Source organism: Peromyscus californicus, unplaced genomic scaffold (genome assembly GCF_007827085.1).
Source record: "Peromyscus californicus insignis strain IS unplaced genomic scaffold, ASM782708v3 Scaffold_4__1_contigs__length_199733344, whole genome shotgun sequence".
Lineage (NCBI taxonomy): Eukaryota > Metazoa > Chordata > Mammalia > Rodentia > Cricetidae > Peromyscus > Peromyscus californicus.
In genome coordinates this window covers 48,774,507-48,794,531 of record NW_026294562.1, presented here as the reverse complement: position 1 = coordinate 48,794,531, position 20,025 = coordinate 48,774,507, and the positions used below count along the sequence as shown (strand labels likewise).

General features: G+C 36.9%; 2 protein-coding genes and 1 pseudogene across 2 annotated transcripts; all 3 read left to right on the top strand.

Moving 5' to 3' along the window:
- The first annotated feature begins 5,305 nt into the window (after positions 1–5,305).
- On the top strand, positions 5,306–6,262 carry LOC128123755 (olfactory receptor 5B12-like). Its single transcript, XM_052760068.1, has one exon. It carries the CDS (start codon positions 5,306–5,308, stop codon positions 6,260–6,262), a length of 957 nt encoding a protein of 318 aa, XP_052616028.1.
- A 2,588-nt stretch (positions 6,263–8,850) lies between these two features.
- Positions 8,851–9,585, top strand: LOC128123754 (olfactory receptor 5B12-like). The gene has a single exon (XM_052760067.1). The coding sequence runs from the start codon at positions 8,851–8,853 to the stop codon at positions 9,583–9,585; it is 735 nt and encodes a 244-aa protein (XP_052616027.1).
- Positions 9,586–15,850: 6,265 nt separating this feature from the next.
- On the top strand, positions 15,851–16,801 carry LOC128123753 (olfactory receptor 5B12-like; annotated as a pseudogene).
- Positions 16,802–20,025: the final 3,224 nt, after the last annotated feature.

Below are 20,025 nucleotides of genomic sequence, written 5' to 3'. Positions count from 1 at the left end.
ATTTGGTGAGGTGAGGTTAACTTGTGGCTTTTCCTATTTCTTCGACCTATCACGTCAATTGGAATGCCAAGATAAAAATTCAAAGGTGAACCTATCTCAGGATTGAATTATACGGTTACAGAGAAATAGCCTCAGGTTACCAGAAAGCAAACTTTAATCAACCTCTTAACCTTAAGAGAACTGCCAAATGTTCAAGGGTATGTCTGAGCTAATTGGACTCCAGTGGAAATGTTAGATTTAAGAAGATTTAAAGAAGCTATGGTATCATGTGGCATGCATTCTCCATTTGTAAAGTAAATGTTAAACTTGTGGTCAACTTGTAATAGGATTATCCCTCAGGACTGGAAAGAATTAGATCCACTGGTGCTAGAGGTTGGACAACAATTACAATGGTGTACATGGAGGAAAGAGGAGGCTAAAACATATAGAACAATGATGTAGGGCTAGAGGTATGGAAATTTTACAAGATCAACTTCTTGGAGAAGCTGATTATGTTGATATACAAAGATAATCTTTATATGATGACAACAATCAAGTTCTATGCCTCATGGCAGCCTTGAATGATTGGGACAGAATTGAAGAAGTAGGAAAGAAAATTGAACCATTTACAAAAGTTATACAGGGTTCAAAATAAACCTTCTTAGATTTTCTTCCAAAGGCTGTCTTCAGCAGTAAATAGAAAGATACCAAATTCAGAAGTTAGACAGACAATAACTGAACCTTTGGCTTTTGAAAATGCTAATGCACGATGAAGAAGGATAATTAGGCTATTAAAGGCAAGATCAGAACTTTTGGAGGAATGGATCTAAATTATAACTGTGGACCAACCTCTAGGACAGCTGTATCTAAATCTTTCCAGCTTTGAGGGATAACTTTATTACAAGGTGACCACAAGTTTAACATCTCCTTTACAAAAGGAGAATACATATCATATGAGACTATTGCCTCCTTGAATCTCCTCAAATCTAACATTTGCACAGGAGTAAAATCAGCTCATACACAACCTTGAGAATTTGGCAATTCTTGTAAGGTTACCAGATAGATTAAGGTTGGCTGTTTGAAAAACTTAGGCTATTTTTCTGTAACCATATAATTCATAATTGATGTTATGTAAATCCCATAAACATTAATTATCCTCTTATTTAATTGTTCCATTTTCAGACTGCCTAATGTATTATCAAACAGAAACAAAATTCCCTCCATTGTAAAAATGTTTCCCACTTTTTGATGTTGGAAAAAATTTCTCTTTTAACTAATTTCAGTCTTTAAGATATCTTAATTGACTCACCAAGTCTGCTGACTACATAGAAGAGTAGAGGTCCAAGGGAGATTCAAGTCAGCTAGCTACCTAGTGTGGTTGCAGTCCAATATAGAGATCTAGAGAGAGCCCACAACCCATCAGGAGAGAAGTAAAAGATCCAGTCATCTGGATCCAGCTGATTAGGGACTCTGACCCTTGTTGGGCAGAGACTTTGGTCACATGCAGCTCAGAATTGAGACAGGGCCTGTAAGGTCACAGGCAGGTGGCTCTTTCATGAACCTGTGGCACAAATGTTGGGGCACCAGATGTAAGACAAACTGCTAAATGGTCTGATATATAAAAAATCCAGAGCCAGAGGTTGGGGTGAAAGCTGAAATATCAGAGAAACAGAAAGAAGCCAGCCACATTCTTACTGCTAGAATATCCTCTACCCAAGAGAGAGCTACTTCCTGTATACTCATGCCTATATACTGATCTGTGTTCTGCCGTCTGATTTCCTCTCTCTGCCCAGCTACATTACTTGCTCTTTCTGCCCAGCTCTATTACTTCCTGTCTGTGTTTACAAACTCCCAGACCTCTATAATTAACTAGCATTGGGATTAAAGACATGAGCCACCACACCTGGCACTGTTCTCAGTGTGGTCTTGAGCTCACAGAGATCTGGATGAATCTCTGCCTCCTGAATGCTAGGACTGAAGCTGTGTGCTACCACTGCCTGGCCTCTCTGTTTAATATAGTGGCTGGCTTTTAACTCTGATTTTCATGTGAGCTTTATTTATTAGAGCACAAATAAAATAGCATCACATCTATTTTCAGATTGAATTCTATTTAGAGTCTTGAATTGTCTTCTTTATTTAGATCAACCTTCTGTTTTTTGCTTTAATTACTCAGGTGATTGTTCTCCTTAAGTTCTTCCTTCTTAACTTCATTTACCTGTTTTCGTGCATCTTCCTTAAACCTCTTGAAATCTTCGAGGAAGTTTATAATTTTTCTTGTAAGTTCTGTGTCTTGGGGTTCTTATAGGACATTCCTATTGGTAAGTATTTCTACATATCTGATAGATTTTTTTAGAAAAGATACCGGCTCCATGTTTCATATTGTTGGTATATTTGCAATGATATATAGATCTGTGGATTTATTTATTTAGCTCTAAGTCTGATCTGGTAAGAACATAAAAGAGCAGAATGTAGGATTCATGAGCAGTTTGAGCTTAGAAGTTGGAAATAGCTTGGGTAGAAGGAGTTCATGTGGACAGAGGGTATTGAGATTGTCTTCATTACTTTCCTTATTGTCCAAGCCTGGAGTTTGAGGTTAGAGATTGTTTGGTGGAAGTTGAGCATGGTGAAGGAAGATCTTGTGGGCTATGGGATATCTAGAGTCCTGGTGAAAGACTTGAAGTCTTTTTTGATGCAGGCAAGCAGGCCACAATATGCTAGACACATGTGGGTAGAACTCAGGTTGATCTGATGTTCTTTTGGAGAATGTGTGACTAGGTTCATCAGTGAAAGTCACTTAGCTAATCTCTGTGTAAGGAAGTGAGAAGTTCGGTATGCAGAATTTACCTATGAGAGGTTGCATATAGGGTGGGTTCTGGTCCTGGTAGAAATCTAGAGTTTAGCTGCAGTGCAGGTCTCATTGGCCAGAATAAACAGAGTCGTTAGATGTGGAACCCAGGCTAGATCGGTAGAGTTACAATGATAATCTCAACAGAGATGTCAGAGAGAATCTCATGGATAGACCCTGGATAATACTATGGGATTCTTCAAATATTTAAACGAAGAAGAAGAAAAACATATACCTAAAAGATGTATAAATTCATTCGGAAAAATAAATCTCTTCTTTACTAAGCTTAAAATGAAAGAATGTCCTTGGGTCATCTCTTTAATTTTGAGAAAATATGATATCAGAACACTTTTATACGTTGGTAAAGTTGCCTAAGTAGACAATTTAATGAGGCTTTCAAGGCTATTGTTTGTTTGCTTTCTTGCTTTTGGGCAACCTGGTTATAGAAAAGTTGTAATTGATATCTGGAGGCTCTTCTATTCCTTCTACACTTCAGTTCCCCAGTGTCTTCATAAGTGATATTAGTCAAAATGCAAACACTATCCTCTGTTGTCATTAGCAAGATTATGATAAAAAACCAATGTGGGTTCATAAGTCTCAAGAGACATCTGTTTTCATGTACTGCTGCCCCTGAGATACATGTACACCTTGCTGTTTCTTCCGTGATATTGGAAATACTATAAGACCAGAGTCCATTCCACAACAGAGATCCACCTGTGGAAACGGAGAACAGCAAGATGCTTTTCTGAATATGGATGTTAGGTCAGTCCTCTGGATATGACATATTTCACATCCATCCTTTTTACTCTTATCGTTCTGTTCATAGCCTGAAGTAAGTATTAAAAATATTCGAGTATATGTATACTGAATTGAAAATGGTGATAAAATATCAAGGCATTTTGTTGCATAAATTCAAACAAAAAGGTGAAATTAATGTCTAGAAAAAGGAAGCACCTGGGACACAGTTTATATTATTATCAATAATGTTCTCACTCTTGACCCACTGCTCTTTTGACTATTATATGGCTCAAGAGCAGCCAGTCTTCCACTCTAAGGACCTTTTGATCTTGGAGTGATGGTGTCATTCCAGAGGGAGAACATGCTGTAATTTTCCAATATTTATAATGTTCTACAGGAGTAGAAGTCCACCAATTATAGCTCATTTTTAACTTCAGAAGGTGGTGTGACTTTCAACCTCAATTTAATAAATATCACTTACTGTGTCCCTTTTCCTGGAGTATCAAACTCTAGACATTAATATCAGGAACTGAACTTTCTGAAGAAACCAAGAAAATATGAGCAAGGGTATGGAAGGTAATGGCTATGTTTTACATATTTAAAAATGTTAATATGTTTTATAACTTGGAAGAACTTACACATTCCTTGTAATGTAAGTACAAATATATCCTGAGAAGATGGATGATTTTCACCTTGGTCATTTATAGGATAAGATTATAGCATCTGATGCCTGGAATATAAAATGATATCATGCAAAAGGATGAATATGCCAGAGAATCCAAAGTTGGAAGTCACTCTCAGATTAAGAGGCAGGCTTACATGTAACCATAATTGCATAATCAAGTGTCATCTGATCCACCATGCAAATGGTACAAGATACACCATGAAATATATCATGTTTGAGGTTACAGATTATGTAGTGAGAGCAAAAGTAGCTCTTCATTGGCATTTACCCTATACTCCCCCAAACACAAATATAACAGACTTCTGTGATGGCAATAGAAAACACCATCCTCTGTGAAAACTAAGGCCTATTTCATGTAAAGAAACAAGTTAAAGTTTTTCTTTTTGAATTATGTCCTTGAAGAATTCTGTCCTTAGATTTCCATGGACTGCAGGATTTCTTATCTCCCCAATGAAAAATGCCCCATACATCAAGCAGTGATCAAATGCCCCTAGTGTTCAAAGGAAAAAAAATCTAAAGAAAGACCTTATCAAATTAGATATAAAACTGAATATCCATGGAGCAGTATTAAAAATCAGTGCATAAACACAGCTAGGGCATTGAACTTGGTACAAGTATCAAACATGAGAAATGAATTAAATATGCTTTGTTGCTAACATAAACTAATTGCAGTTTACTACATTGTTAATGCTTCAAAGCAAGACTTTGATATTCCTCTTAGACAGGTATGTTTGTAAATTATGCAAATAACAAGTCCTTTCTTGCTTACTGAAATAAGTAAGTATTATCATTTACCTGAAAACTGAAATAAGACATAGACTTATAATAGAGAATCCTATTGGGAACAAAGAAATAGCAATTTCCATTTGCTCCATTCCCAGATGATACCATTTAGCACCTTTCCACCTATAATTCAGTGTAGGCTCCTTCACTTCTAGACAGGATGCTGACATGTGAGAAAGAGAATTTGATTATACTTAAAACCTTATGTTGAGGTCATAATTTTTCATAATTTTTTATTTCTGCTTTTCATACTAGGAGCCTGCCATAATTCCAAAATGACACTGATGCAGAATATTTCAAAAGTGTCTGAATTTATTCTAGTGGGATTAACAGATGCCCCAGAGCTGCAGGTCCCTTTATTTGTCGTCTTCACTTTCATTTATTTGAACACACTGGTTGGGAACCTCGGAATGCTGGTATTGATTCTGCTGGACTCCCGACTCCACACTCCCATGTACTTTTTCCTCAGTAACCTCTCCTTTGTGGACTGTGTTTATGCTTCAGCTGTCACTCCCAAGGTAATAGAAGGGTTTCTCACAGGAGATAAGATCATATCCTACAATGGATGTGCTGCCCAGATGTTCTTTGCAGCCTTTGTTACCATTGAAAGTTTCATCCTGGCCTCAATGGCCTTTGACCGTCATGCAGCAGTGTGTAAACCTTTACATTACTCTACCTCTATGACAACTACAAAGTGTGCCCTGCTTGTTGCTGGTTCTTACATGAATGGAATCTTGCAATCTACAATCCATGTGTCCTTTACTTTCCACCTCTCCTTCTGTCATTCCAATGTGGTAAATCACTTTTTCTGTGATATTCCTCCACTACTTACACTTTCTTGCTCTGATATCTATAAAAATGAAATGGTTCTTTTCATGTTGGCAGCATTTAATGTTGCTTTTACTCTATTGGTTATCATTACCTCTTACCTCCTTATTTTTGTTGCAATCCTGAGGATGCATTCTGCTGAAGGCCGAAAGAAAGCCATCTCTACCTGTGCCTCCCACTTCACCACTGTTTCCATCTTCTATGGCACAATTATCTTCATGTACTTACAACCCAGCTCCAGTCATTCCATGGACACTGATAAAATGGCATCTGTGTTCTATACTATGGTCATCCCCATGCTGAACCCTATTGTTTACAGCCTCAGGAACAAAGAAGTCAAGAATGCATTCAAGAAAGTTGCTGGAAAAGCATTATCTTCACTGGGATTAGTCAAGTTACTGTAAAATGTTTGAAAATGATTTGTAACTTCAAGTTACTTTGTCTATAAATACTTTAAATGTAATTATTTACTGACTTTAATCTTTCTGAATATATATTTCATAGATGAGTCCTCTTCTATTCATTCTTTTTGGATTCTAACTATGGACAGCAAATTTTGCATATTTTATTATAGAAATAAGGCAGTTCAGTTTTGATATTCAATACCTAATTCTATACCACATCTGAGCTACTGTTGTATATGTATTTCTTCTGAGACATAGGCCTCTTGAGAGAGGAAGGAGCTTATAAGTCTCAGGAAATAAATAAAAATCACAAAGCTCAGATGTCTTCTAAAATTTAAAAGATTCAGAATGTCAACAAAACTTTCCAGGTCCAGAGCTCAGAAAGTTACAAGACTCCCAAAGGCTGGTCCACAGAACTCTAACAGTAAAGTATTGATATCTTGAGGAGACTCTCAAACCACACTTCTTGAAAGTTGTTTATTGGGTTCTAGTAATTCATTTTTCCCCTGAGTGGTCAGCCATGCTGGGTAGAGTTTCTAATGATGCCTCTAGGTTAGATGCACACATGTTCCTTTAGGCAGCTCCTCACCCATGCTCATGTAGGTCATAACTAGCACTAAACTCATTGGTTCAGAAAGGTAGACTTGCATTGAATTTTTTATTTAGTCTGCCATTTGGGAGTGTCTAAGGGTTTTGTAGACAATTGTGCATATTTCAGGATATTAACAAAAGAACTGCTATGATGACAAATCATGAATAGATATAGAAATAGATCAAAGGATAGCAGAGTTATAGTTTCAAACATATTTTACAAGTTTTACTAGTTTCTTGAGTATTCAATACAATGTATTTTCATATTTATGCCTTCCCTCTCAACTTATCCCCCTTCTCTACCCATCTGTCTATATGCACAATGTGTTCTCCATTTAAGACAAATTAGGCAAGTAATCCTTGATGTGCAGCCTTCCAGAGAAGCATCGCCAATTTAAAGTGACTAACTGTTAGAGAAAACAGTTTCTCTTATCCAGCAGTTATCATAGTGACAGGATTATATGCCCAATTCTCCTCTGAGGATTCCAGTTTGATTATTGAGTTTTTCAATTCCACATTCACTTTACCTTCAGTTCCCTTCCATAGTCCTATTCCTATATTGATATCAGTTCTCAAATCCCTTGACATTTTTTTTCCTTGACATTTTTTTTTTAAATTTTTATTTTGCAATACAATTCAGTTCTACATATCAGCCATGGAATCCCTTGTTTTCTCCCCTCTGGGCTCCCGCACCTTCCTCCCAGCCCACCCCCCATTACAACCTCCTCCAGGGCAAAGCCTCCCCCAAGGACTGAGATCAACCTGGTAGACTCAGTCCAGGCAGGTCCCGTCCCCTCCTCCCAGGCTGAGCCAAGCAACCCTGCATAGACCCCAGGTTTCAAACAGCCAACTCATGCAATTTGCACAGGACCTGCTCCCACTGCCTGGATGCCTCCCAAACAGACCAAGCCAATCAACTGTATCACCCATTCAGAGGGCCTGATCCAGTTGGTGTCCTCTCAGCCATTGGTTCATAGTTCATGTGTTTCCATTCGTTTGGCCATTTGTCCCTGTGCTTTATCCAACCTTGGTCTCAACAATTCTCGCTAATTGGACTCCCAGAGATCCACCCGGGGCCTAGCCATGAATCTCTGCATCCACATCCCTCAGTCATTGGATGGGATTTCTAGCACGACAATTCGGGTGTTTGGCCATCCCATCACCAGAGTAGGTCAGTTCGGGGTGTATCTCCACCATTGCCAGCAGTCTGTTGTGGGGGTATATTTATGGATTTCTGTAGGCCTCTCTAGCACTTTGCTTCTTCCTATTCTCATGTGAATTTCATTTACCATGGTCTCCTATTCCTTGTTCTCCCTCTCTGTTGTTGATCCAGCTGGGATCTCCTGCTCCCCCAAACTCTCTTTCCCTCCACCTCACCCTTCATTACCCCCACTCATGTCCAGGCTGTTCATGTAGATCTCTTCATTCAGCCATATTTGTGTTTTTTTCTTGGGCATCTCTCAGGTAGCTATTGTTATTCATGTTAACTTCATTGAGCTGCCTGTTCATGTCTTCTCCAATCACCTTGAATACTTTGATAAGGTTAGGATTATTCTTTGGTGTTCTGTGTTGTTGATGTTTATCCAGGTCATTTTCCCTGGAAGACAATTCTTTAGGACATTGCATTATAGGGAAGATATACAGTTTGGGTCTTACATATTGTCTGTGTTTTTATAATGACTTCTAATCATGTCAATGACTTCTTTGGTGGCTATGTCTCTGATATGAGATCCTAGGCTGCCTTGGGCTTTGTGGCCTGGATAAGACTTGAGAGTTGGTGATAGTATGAGCAGCTGAGGTTCCAGGGACTCATCAAGATTTGTAGCCATACAGATGTGTAGCCAGTGCTAGGCCTGGGGTTTGGATATAATGCAGTTGATCTGGGCCAAGGAGACTCATCAGCCTGCAGAACACATATAGGATTTGTCCAAGGCTTGAAGATTGAATGTTGCTTAAACAACTAAAATGGAAGAAGAGAGAGGAACAGAAGCACATGTATGGCTGTCACTCCTAAGGTAATAGAAGGGTTTCTCACAGGAGATAAGATCATATCCTACAATGGATGTGCTGCCCAGATGTTCTTTTTTGCAGCCTTTGCTACCATTGAATGTTTCATCCTGGCCTCAATGGCCTTTGACCGTCATGCAGCAGTGTGCAAACCTTTGCATTATTCTATCACTATGACAACTTTAATGTGTGCCCTGCTTGTTGCTGGTTCTTACATGAATGGAATCTTGCAATCTACAATCCATGTGTCCTTTACTTTCCACCTCTCCTTCTGTCATTCCAATGTGGTAAATCACTTTTTCTGTGATATTCCTCCACTACTCACTCTTTCTTGCTCTGGTATCTACAAAAATGAAATTGTGCTTTTCATGTTGGCAACATTTAATATTGCTTTTACTCTGTTGGTTATTGCTACCTCTTACCTACTTATTTTTGTTGCAATCCTGAGGATGCATTCTGCTGAAGGCCGAAAGAAGGCCATCTCTACCTGTGCCTCCCACCTCACCACCGTTTCCATCTTCTATGGCACAATTATCTTCATGTACTTACAACCCAGCTCCAGTCATTCCATGGACACTGATAAAATGGCATCTGTGTTCTACACCATGGTCATCCCCATGCTGAACCCTATTGTTTACAGCCTCAGGAACAAAGAAGTCAAGAATGCATTCAAGAAAGTTGCTGGAAAAGCATTATCTTCACTGGGATTAGTCAAGTTACTGTAAAATGTTTGAAAATGATTTGTAACTTCAAGTTACTTTGTCTATAAATACTTTAAATGTAATTATTTACTGACTTTAATTTTTCTGAATATATATTTCATAGATGAGGCCTCTTCTATTCCTTCTTTTTAGATTCTAACTATGGACAGCAAATTTTGCATATTTTATTATAGAAATAAGGCAGTTCAGTTTTGATATTCAATACCTAATTCTATACCACATCTGAGCTACTGTTGTATATGTGTTTCTTCTGAATTGAGACAGTAGCTTCTTGAGAGAGGAAGGAGCTTATATGTCTCAGGAAATAAATAAAAATCACAAAGCTCAGATGTCTTCTAAAATTTTAAAGAATCAGAATGTCAGTGAAACTTACCAGGCTCCAGAGCTCAGAATGTTACAAGACTCCCAAAGGCTGGTCCATAGAACTCTGACAGTAAACTAGGATATCTAGAGGAGACTCTCAAACCACACTTCTTGAAAGTTGTTTATTGGGTTCTAGCAATTCATTTTTCCCCTGAGTGGTCAGCCATGCTGGGTAGAGTTTCTAATGATGCCTCTAGGTTAGATGCACACATGTTCCTTTAGGCAGCTCCTCACCCATGCTCATGTAGGTCATAACTAGGACTAAACTCATTGGTTCAGAAAGGTAGACTTGCATTGAATTTTTTATTTAGTCTGCCATTTGGGAGTGTCTATGGGTTTAGTAGACAATTGTGTATATTTCAGGATATTAACAAAAAAACTGCTTTGATGACATCTTGATTAGATATAGAAATAGATCACAGGATAACAGAGTTATAGTTTCAAACATATTTTACAAGTTTTACTATTTTCTTGAGTATTCAATACAATGTATTTTCATATTTATGCCTTCTCTCTCAACTTATCCCCCTTCTCTACCCATCTGTCTTTATGCACAATGTTTTCTCCATGTAAGACCAAATTTGGCAAGTAATCCTTGATGTGTGGCCTTCCAGAGAAGTATGGCCAATTCAAAGTGCCTAACTGTTAGAGAAAACTGTTTCTCTCTTCCAGCAGCTATCGTTTGGCAATACATTCATGAGCAGGAAATTATGCTCAAGTCTCCTCTGAGGTTTCCAGTTTGATTATTGAGTTTTTCAATTCCACCTACACTTTACCTTCAGTTCCCTTCAATAGTGCTATCCCTATATTGATATCAGTTCTCAAATCCTGTGTTGTCTTTGACAATATATTTATCCATATGTTTGTGTTTTTTCTTGGGCATCTCTCAGGTAGCTATTGCTATTCAAGTTAACTTCATTGAGCTGCCTGTTCATGTCTTCTCCAATCACCTTGAATATTTCGATAAGGTTAGGATTATTCTTTGGTGTTCTGTGTTGTTGATGTTTATCCAGGTCATTTTCCCTGGAAGACAATTCTTTAGGACATTGCATTATAGGGAAGATATACAGTTTGGGTCTTACATATTGTCTGTGTTTTTATAATGACTTCTAAGCATGTCAATGACTTCTTTTGGTGGCTATGTCTCTGATATGAGATCCTAGGCTGCCTTGGGCTTTGTGGCCTGGATAAGACTTGAGAGTTGGTGATAGTATGAGCAGCTGAGGTTCCAGGGACTCATCAAGATGTGTAGCCAGTGCTAGGCCTGGGGTTTGGATGTAATGCAGGTGTTCTGGGCCAAGGAGACTCATCAGCCTGCAGAACACATATAGGATTTGTCCAAGGCTTGGAGATTGAATGTTGCTTAAACAACTAAAATGGAAGAAGAAGGGAGAGGAACAGAAGCAATGTGTGGCTAAAGTTTCTCTGGAGGAAAATGGTGCTGGGATCAAGTGAGTTTCAAAGGCATGGGAATGGACTAAAGGAAGGGGGCACTCCCAGGCAAACAGCCCCCAGACTAGGAGGCCTGGAGTGTAAGAGAATGAAGGGAGAGCAATGATAATACCTGTGTATGCCCCATTTCTTCCTTTTTTTCAAATGGCTAGTTCACATTTTTTAGAAAATATGAGTACATTTCACTTTTCATTATTTCTTTTTTAAAAAATTTTATTTTATAATTTAATTTAATTTTACATAAAAGCCACAGATACCCCTGTCCTCCCTCCTCCAGACCCCTCTGCCCTCACCACAGCCCACCCCCCATTCCCATCTCCTCTAGGGTAAGGACTCCCCTGGGGATTCAGCTCAGCCTGGTAGATTCAGTCATTATTTCTTTGAAAATTTCATGCATCAATACTGCCTTTTTATCATTTCCATCCCTCCATCTTTCCCTTTAACTTCTTCCTTGCCCCCAATCCCTCACAATCTAATGACTTCCTCTTCTTTAATTTAATGCAAATATGTATATAATATATATACCTATATGCACATAAATTATTGAGTCCATTTAGTAGTACACATATATACACATGTACAAATATATGTATATATATATAAATATATATACATATATATACAAATATATATACATATATTTAAGGCTGACCCAGAATGCATAAATATATATTATGTATAATATATAGTGCATTTTATAAATATAAACATAAATCAATATAAATATATAGACATCTAGGTCTGACCACTTGGGTTTGGTGTAGCCGGAAGATTTCCTGTGTCCTGCCTGGCCCATGGTCCATACAAATCTCTCACCCACAGTCCCGCAGCCTTTATAAAATAATCACTCAGAAGCTTATATTAGTTATAAGTACTGGCCATTAGCTCAGGCTTACTACTAACTAGCTCTTACACTTAAACTCAGCCTATTTCTGTTAATTTATGTGTTGTCACGTGTTCTGTGGCTTTACCTGTATACCATTGCATGCTGCTCCCTGGACGGCTGGCTGGTATCTCCTGACTCAGCCTTCTTCTTCCCAGAATTCTTCTATTCTGCTTATCCCTTCTATATTTCCTGCCTGGCTAATGGCCAATCAGCATTTTATTAAACCAGTGTACAAAAGCATTATCCCACAGCAGATTGGATAATCTATTTGGGGACTTGCCACAGAAGAAAACTTGTTCTCTCAACAGCAATTTCCATTTCTTATTTGTAATTTATATAAAAATTGCTACTGCAAATTTCAGCTGACTAATAATTAATAATTCAACTTTACGTTTCTGAAATAAGATACAGAAGAAGTAGAGGGAAAAAGAAACCCAGATTCTTCATCTTTCAGATAGCAGTCTAAGAAGCTTGTGTTTCCATCTTCTAGTTGTATTATGATTCTTTGTATCAGTGAACCCAAATTATATATATATATCATGGATGTGTTCCAATTTCCCTGTTTTTTTATTTATTTCAACAATGTTTTGTACTATACAATTTGTATGTCCTTCACTTCTTCAGTTAAGTTTATTCAATGTATTTTATTGTTCTTGTGTTATTTACTTAATTTCTTGTGTGAATTGTAATTTGTTAATAAAGAGAAAGACAGTTGAGCCTGTGTTCATTATTTCACCTTGCAACTTTTCAGAATTTGTTTGTTATAATGAATTTTGTCAGCAGAGTTTTAGTATTTGGTGTTTTAAGATAGTGCTAGAAGGGCATGGGAAACTTTATTTTCCTTATTTGGCAATATAAAATGCACACATGTATCAGAATATCACATTGTAACCTACAAATTGTTGCAAACACTATGTGCAGATCATTATTAATGACGTAAGAGAGGAGAACAAGAGATGGCCCAGGGATTAAGAGCAACTACTACCTTGAAGAGAACCAGGGTTTGGGTTCCAGCACCTACATGACAGCTCACAACTCTTTATAACTCTGGTTCAAAGGAATTCAGTATATTACTCTGGCTGCAAGGGCACCAAACACAAAAGCAATGCCAGATGTATGTGCAGACAAACACTCAAATGCAGAAAATAAAATAAATATTTTAAAATATATTTTGAAAGAAAGAGTAAGAGGGAAATCATATTAAGGATGCTGTGGTGAGGTAAGTAGTTTTGTTATTAAGTAGTAAACAATGCCCTGAGATCATCTCACATCCTTTTGGACAAAGGAAATATTGTGTGAGGACTTATATTTCTGAACTTGAGGTATTAGTGAGATTTCTTTTTCTTTTCCTTTTCCTTTCTTTATTTTTTCTTTCCTGCATGACCCCATAGAATAACTGAAGATTTAATAATCAGAGGTTCTCTCATCTGAGTTTTATTCTCTCATGTCCTCATAAGCCTTCTTGGAATATAAAAGAAACTATAAAAGATTGGGATGAAGGACCAATATGGGATTACAAGAAAAAAAATAAACACATTTGCCTTTATATCAATGTGTCCCCCGAAATATGTGATAAACTTGCTCTCTCTGACTTAATATTTGCAGGAGAGCAAGTCCCTGTGACATACCACAGCAGAGTTCTACATGTGTGGAAGAAAAATCTTTCCTGGTTATGGACATTGGATGAACTTTCTTGACATGAAGTGATCCATGTCCCACCTTTGTACCACTGCATGTCTGTTCCTAATACAACAGTAAGTATCACAACATTGTGCCACCATAGTTTATTAGAAACATGAAAGAAGATGGAATACCTGGTCATTTTCATTTTACAAATGAAACCAAAACATAAAAAGAATGACAAGACTGGGAAACAGGTATAACTACATACAGACAATTATTCTACTCATCTTATCATTTTGGTCTACTGCTGCCTCTGCACTGTGGGTAGCTTGACAGCCTCCGTGTTCCATGTTCTTGACCAGCAGGTCCTGGAGTGAATGTTTTTAAAAAGAGACAGGTGGTATTCCAAATTATCTTGTGTTTTGAATGTTTTATGGAATAAGAAATATGAAATTTATTGTTCCATCTTTGAATTTTAACCTTGGCTTTTGTTTAAGAGAAGGGGTACATCATCTCTCACATTAAATGTGAATGGAGACTAGTAAAGAGAAATGAGAAGTTGTCAAGATTCTAGAAGATAGCAATTTCTATATCCATTTGATATGTTAACTGTTAGGCTTTCTTCATGAATGGTTTAAACTAAAACCATAAATTTAATATTAGTCAGTATCCATGAAGAGATGAGATATTATCTAGACAGAAATGGATCCAATGGACTGATTTAAAAATATTAGCATTTTCTGTAGTTTTGAAAAAACATTCTTATTTATGACCATATGTATATAGTCTAATATGGTAGGAATGATTTTAACCTTGCTATTGTTTAAGAGAAGGGTTACATTATCTCTTACACTGAATGTGAAGGTAGCCTATTTCAGAAAATTTAAAAATTCTCAAGATTCTATACCCAAGATTTTAAAACGTGAAGTTCTCTAAGGTTGAGTGAACCTATTCCTAATGTAGCCAGAGGAACATCGTGAGAAGTCATCCTAGCCAGCATATAGTGAGTATAAGGATATACACTTAACACAGCCTGGCTGATGGAACAAAAACTGAGGAATGTAAAAATGTAACTATTTTTTCTTTCCCTATTCTCACAACCCCCATACATAAAGTAGTAGCCTATGTGGAAATTGAAGATTTCATGAAGTAAAAACAGCTGAATCTTTACTATAGCTCTTTGAAAATTCCCCTTAATTTTTTGAGGTGCAACAAGGTGTCATTAGTAAGAGTATGGTAAAGAGATTCTACATTTCAACTCACCAGTGTGAAAGGGAAGAGTCTAGTGAACAGACTTCATAGAGAAAAGAGTGGGTCTCTAGGGAACAGACCAAATAATTGTCAAGTTACAGGTAGTAAGAAAAAGGAAAGCTGGAGCTATAACTCAGTGTCATAGCATTTGATTAATATGAGTAGTCCGTGAGTTTGACCCCAATGACAGCAATATAAAAAAGGGATAGAAATCACAAAAAATCTGCTTAGAGGGATTTATTACATATGGAACATGAACTGAACAGGTTTTGCCTGCGTTATATACTAAAGTGTGACTGCCTGTACCTATACTTAAGCTTCTGCTGATTAAGCATTCAGTGGATGTTTTAAGCAAGTGTTTACCAGCTACTTCAAGCAGTATAATATAGTACTGAGCAGATTACTATAGTAAAGAACATCATAAACCAAGAAAGATGAAATGAGTCCCAGAGTTGTAAATTTCTCAGAATTTTCCAGTTGTATTCATTCAGCAATGAAGTTCTGATGTTCATCTATGTCTTATTCACCATTCTCCTATGCTGAATTCAGGTGATGTTCTTTCTCAGTAAACAAGGCACTGACACATGAATAAGAAACTGTATCCATGGTTCAGATCTCATGGAAGTGTTCACCTAGAATAACTTCTCATTTCCTAATCTTCTCCTAGGTATCTGTCATGATTCCCAAGTGACATTGATGGAGAATATTTCAGAGGCCACTGAGTTTTTTTTTCTTGTGGGATTAACAGATGTCCCAGAACTACAGAACCCTTTATTTATAATTTTAACTCTCATTTATTTGGTCATATTGGTAAGAAATTTTGGGATGATGCTGCTGATTCTGCTGGACTCCTGACTCCACACTCCCATGTACTTTTTCCTGAGTAACCTCTCCCTGGTGGACGATGTTTATGCCTCAGCAGTCACTCACAAGGTAGTGGAAGGGTTTCTCACAAGAAATAAGACCATATCCAACAATTCATGTGCTTCCCAGATGTTCTTTTTTTGTAGCCTTTGCTGTCACTAAAAATTTCATCCTGGTCTCAGTGGCGCATGACTGCCATGCAGCAGTATGTAACCCCCTGTATTAACTACCACCATGACAAGTATTACATGTGTCCTAATTGTATCTGTTTCCTACATTTTTGCACTCCTGTAATCCTCCATCCATATTGCCTTCACATTCCACCTCTCCTTTTGTCATTCAAATGTAATTTATTACTTTTTTGAGACATTCCTCCCATTGCTGGCTATTTTATACTCTGATAAGTATAAAAATGAGATAGTTCTCTTTACATTAGTATCATTTGATGTTATTTTCTGTATCTTAAATATCTTGAACACTTATCCACTTATTTCAGTGGCAATCTTGAGGATGCACTCAGCTGAGGGCTTAAAGAAGGCTTTCTCTGCCTGTGCATCCCACCTCACCATTGTTTCCATTTTCTCTGGGACAGTCATCTTCATGTACTTACAGCCCAGCTCCAGTCATTCTATGGACACTGATAAGGTGAAATCTGTGTTCTACACTATGGTCATCCCCATGCTGAATCCTCTTGTCTACAGCCTGAGAAATAAAGAGGTTGAGGCCGCACTGAATAAGGCTTTTAGCAAAGCAAAGTCTTCACAGGTCTTTGACAGGTAATTATAAACTCTTCACAATCTTCCCTAAAACTTCCATTCAAAACTCTCCCCTCTGGAATATTTTCATTGTAATTACTTTTGTCTTTAATATCTCAGAGCATATCTTTCATCCATAAGACATCTTCTCATGCTTTTGGGATATGACTAAGTTAGAAGAATCTTTGGATGTCTTGTATTAAGTTTTGAGATCAAGATTCTAATGGTACAGAATTATAGGCTATCACACTGTAATTTGCTGGTGTCATATTTGGTTTGTTTTTCAATGCCTTGAATTCAAAATAACTCCCTGATTCTTCTATGAACTCAAAGAAACCATTTCCAGTCATCAGTGCTCTTAAGTGTCACCTTAAAAGATTATCCAAACACAGAACCTCACTCAAGATAATCATACTCTCTATATTTATGACATCATACAGTTATCTATGGTATGCTTCATTGTAAACCATATTTCCTTAGATCTTGGCCTTAAAATTTCTAAAACTGAGTCTGATTAAAAAGTATCATTGCCGGGCGGTGGTGGTGCACACCTTTAATCCCAGCACTCAGGAGGCAGAGCCAGGCAGATCTCTGTGTGTTTGAGGCTGGCCTGGGCTACCAAGCGAGTTCCAGGAAAGGTGCAAAGCTACACAGAGAAACCCTGTCTCGAAAAACAAAAAAAAAAAAAAGTAGCATGTAATCAAAGTTTACTTTGTCTGTAAATTGTAGAAATATAACATATAGTTAGTGAAATAGGAATTCACCAAAAATTTGATCCATGGCTACTCCTTAATAGGAGTATGTTTAGACATATGTTTAATAATGCCAACATCTATGTTCACAGAAGCATCTCCTATCAAACAGACTTTTTATTTTTAAATAAATATCACTGATGAATTTATAAGACTAGAAAATATGCCTGCATTACTTCTGGAAATAGAAATAATAGAATTGAAAATGAACTCAAATTCTCCCCAGTCTACTAACTTTAAATTTGATTTTTAAAAGTCTCTGAACTCAAAATCAACAGTTAGCAGAGATCTTATCAAAAATTCTTCATGGGATTGTTATAATATTGTCGGTTACCCAGATTGATTTAATAAAGCACAATCAAAACCATAGACAAGTTGGAGTTTTTAGTAAGGTAAAATGTTCTATGACACTGCAATGTTTATTTTTGAATTCTTGCTCCATTTCCTATGTCAGTACTGTTACCCACTACCAGGCTTACTTTTTCAGCACAATTACCAAATTGTTATCCAATGAAATAGACTAAAATTATTAAATAATTAAGTAAATGAATAAGAAATACATGAGTGGATTACTACATAAGAAAATAAATAAAGGAGTATTGTGTATGAGAAAGTAAAAACATGCTTGCATGTTTAATCATCAGATTGGATTTCTAGTGGATGGCCAGAAGCATAAAAGGCTGCTTATTATATGTGCTTGAGAAATAATATCTCTAAGTACACTCCATGGTGATCTCTCTTCTCTTATTACACTGAAGTGTAAAAGTGCACTTGTTCACTACCTACATCCACAACTCATTTCCCAGTCCATAGTCCACTTGATATTCAACAGCTATCTGTATTGTTCTGAAATCTTAAAAAAAAAATAAATTAAACTGATCAAGATGATAAAGATAAAGATTCCCAATTCTATGGAAGGACCTCTTTAGCTGAAGTTTTCCTGTGTCAACCCAGCTCCTGCAGTTGCTCAGATACAAGTAAACACACAGAGACTTACATTACTTATAAACTGTATGACTGTGGCAGGCTTCTTGCTATCTAGTTCTTGTATCTTAAATTAACCTATTTCTATTAATCTATAAGTTGCCACGTGGCTTGTGGCTTACCAGTACTTTACACCTTGCTTCTCATGGTGGTGGCAGCTGGCATCAACTCCTGACTCAGCCTTCCACTTCCCAGAATTCTCCTCTCTCTTGCCTATACTTCCTGCCTGGCTACTGGCCAATCCACACTTTATTTATTAACCAATGAGAGCAACACATTCACAGCACATAGAGTGATAGCCACAGTAGACCTCTACCAGGAAATAGAGAAGAAAATGTCTACTGGCCACTCTCCAATGTCTGATGAGCAGAAAAGTAATTAGAGAGAATATGAATTGGTGTCCACCTCAGATACTCATCTGAATCAAGCACAGTTTTATTCTTTAAAAAATCCCATATATAAAATTATTTGTATTTGCCAATTAAAGACTTGCTCCATACTTGGAATGGAATTATCATTAACAAAATAAAGACCTAGAAAAGAGAATAGCAATAACATTAAAATACAAGGAAAAGGCTTTTTATTAGTTCTAGACTCTGAAGACAAGTTTCTCTGAACTATACAAATGCAAGAATCAATAAAATATTTTCTAGCTTGAGAGAGTACAAATTCTAATCATACAAATTTCTCTGTGCCTCCATTTCTGTGCTTCCAGAATGTAAATATGCATATCTACTTTATATAGTTTAGGTAGCATTTAATGAGATATTGTTTGAGCTATTTAGTACAATATTTGGTCTGCTATCAAGAGGTAAACATAAAATTATGCATATTATACCTTTAGGAGAAATAATAACTTGAACTGTACCTTCTCTTTGCCTATTTACTGGTGGGCTACTCATATTTTTGTCCACTTCACTTTTTTGAATTTTCAACAAGGTCCTGTGGACAGGTCCATTGCTATTTACAAATGGGAATTTCCTGGATATCCATAATCTTCTGAGCAAGATATGGCCAAATTATCTCAATTGGGATAGCATTAGACTAAACAAAGATCTTATGAGTGAGCCACAATAAGTCGTATTTCTTTATCTGGCTTTGCTAACCTACTCAGTTAAGATATATGCGATAACATTGTGACCTTAGCAACAGAATCTCCTTATTCTTCTATTTGGAAAATACAGAAAATGCATTAACAATGGATGCCTACTGTGCTCAACTTCAAATAACGAAAAAAAATTAGTGTTACTCTGTGGTGTGGTCATTGTGTAGTACATATTTTTGGCATTTTTTGTGTGGGTGATCAAAATTGGTGACTAGGGAGTTAAAATATTTAGAATGGATTTAAGATCATCTACTGTGGTAGTATTTCTATATTTTCTATAAAGGTCAAGGTAAATCCCATCAATATATTATCTATTAACCATCTGAAAGAGAGGGGAATTTTTTGTTTTTGGTATTCCAAACATGTTTACAAATGTCTGTGGTCAGAGAGTACAGGCTTCCATGATAT

What these genes read in the sequence shown, in the direction of transcription:
- LOC128123754 (XM_052760067.1), top strand. Translation starts at nt 8,851, where the DNA reads ATGGCTGTCACTCCTAAGGTAATAGAAGGGTTTCTCACAGGAGATAAG.
- LOC128123755 (XM_052760068.1), top strand. Translation starts at nt 5,306, where the DNA reads ATGACACTGATGCAGAATATTTCAAAAGTGTCTGAATTTATTCTAGTG.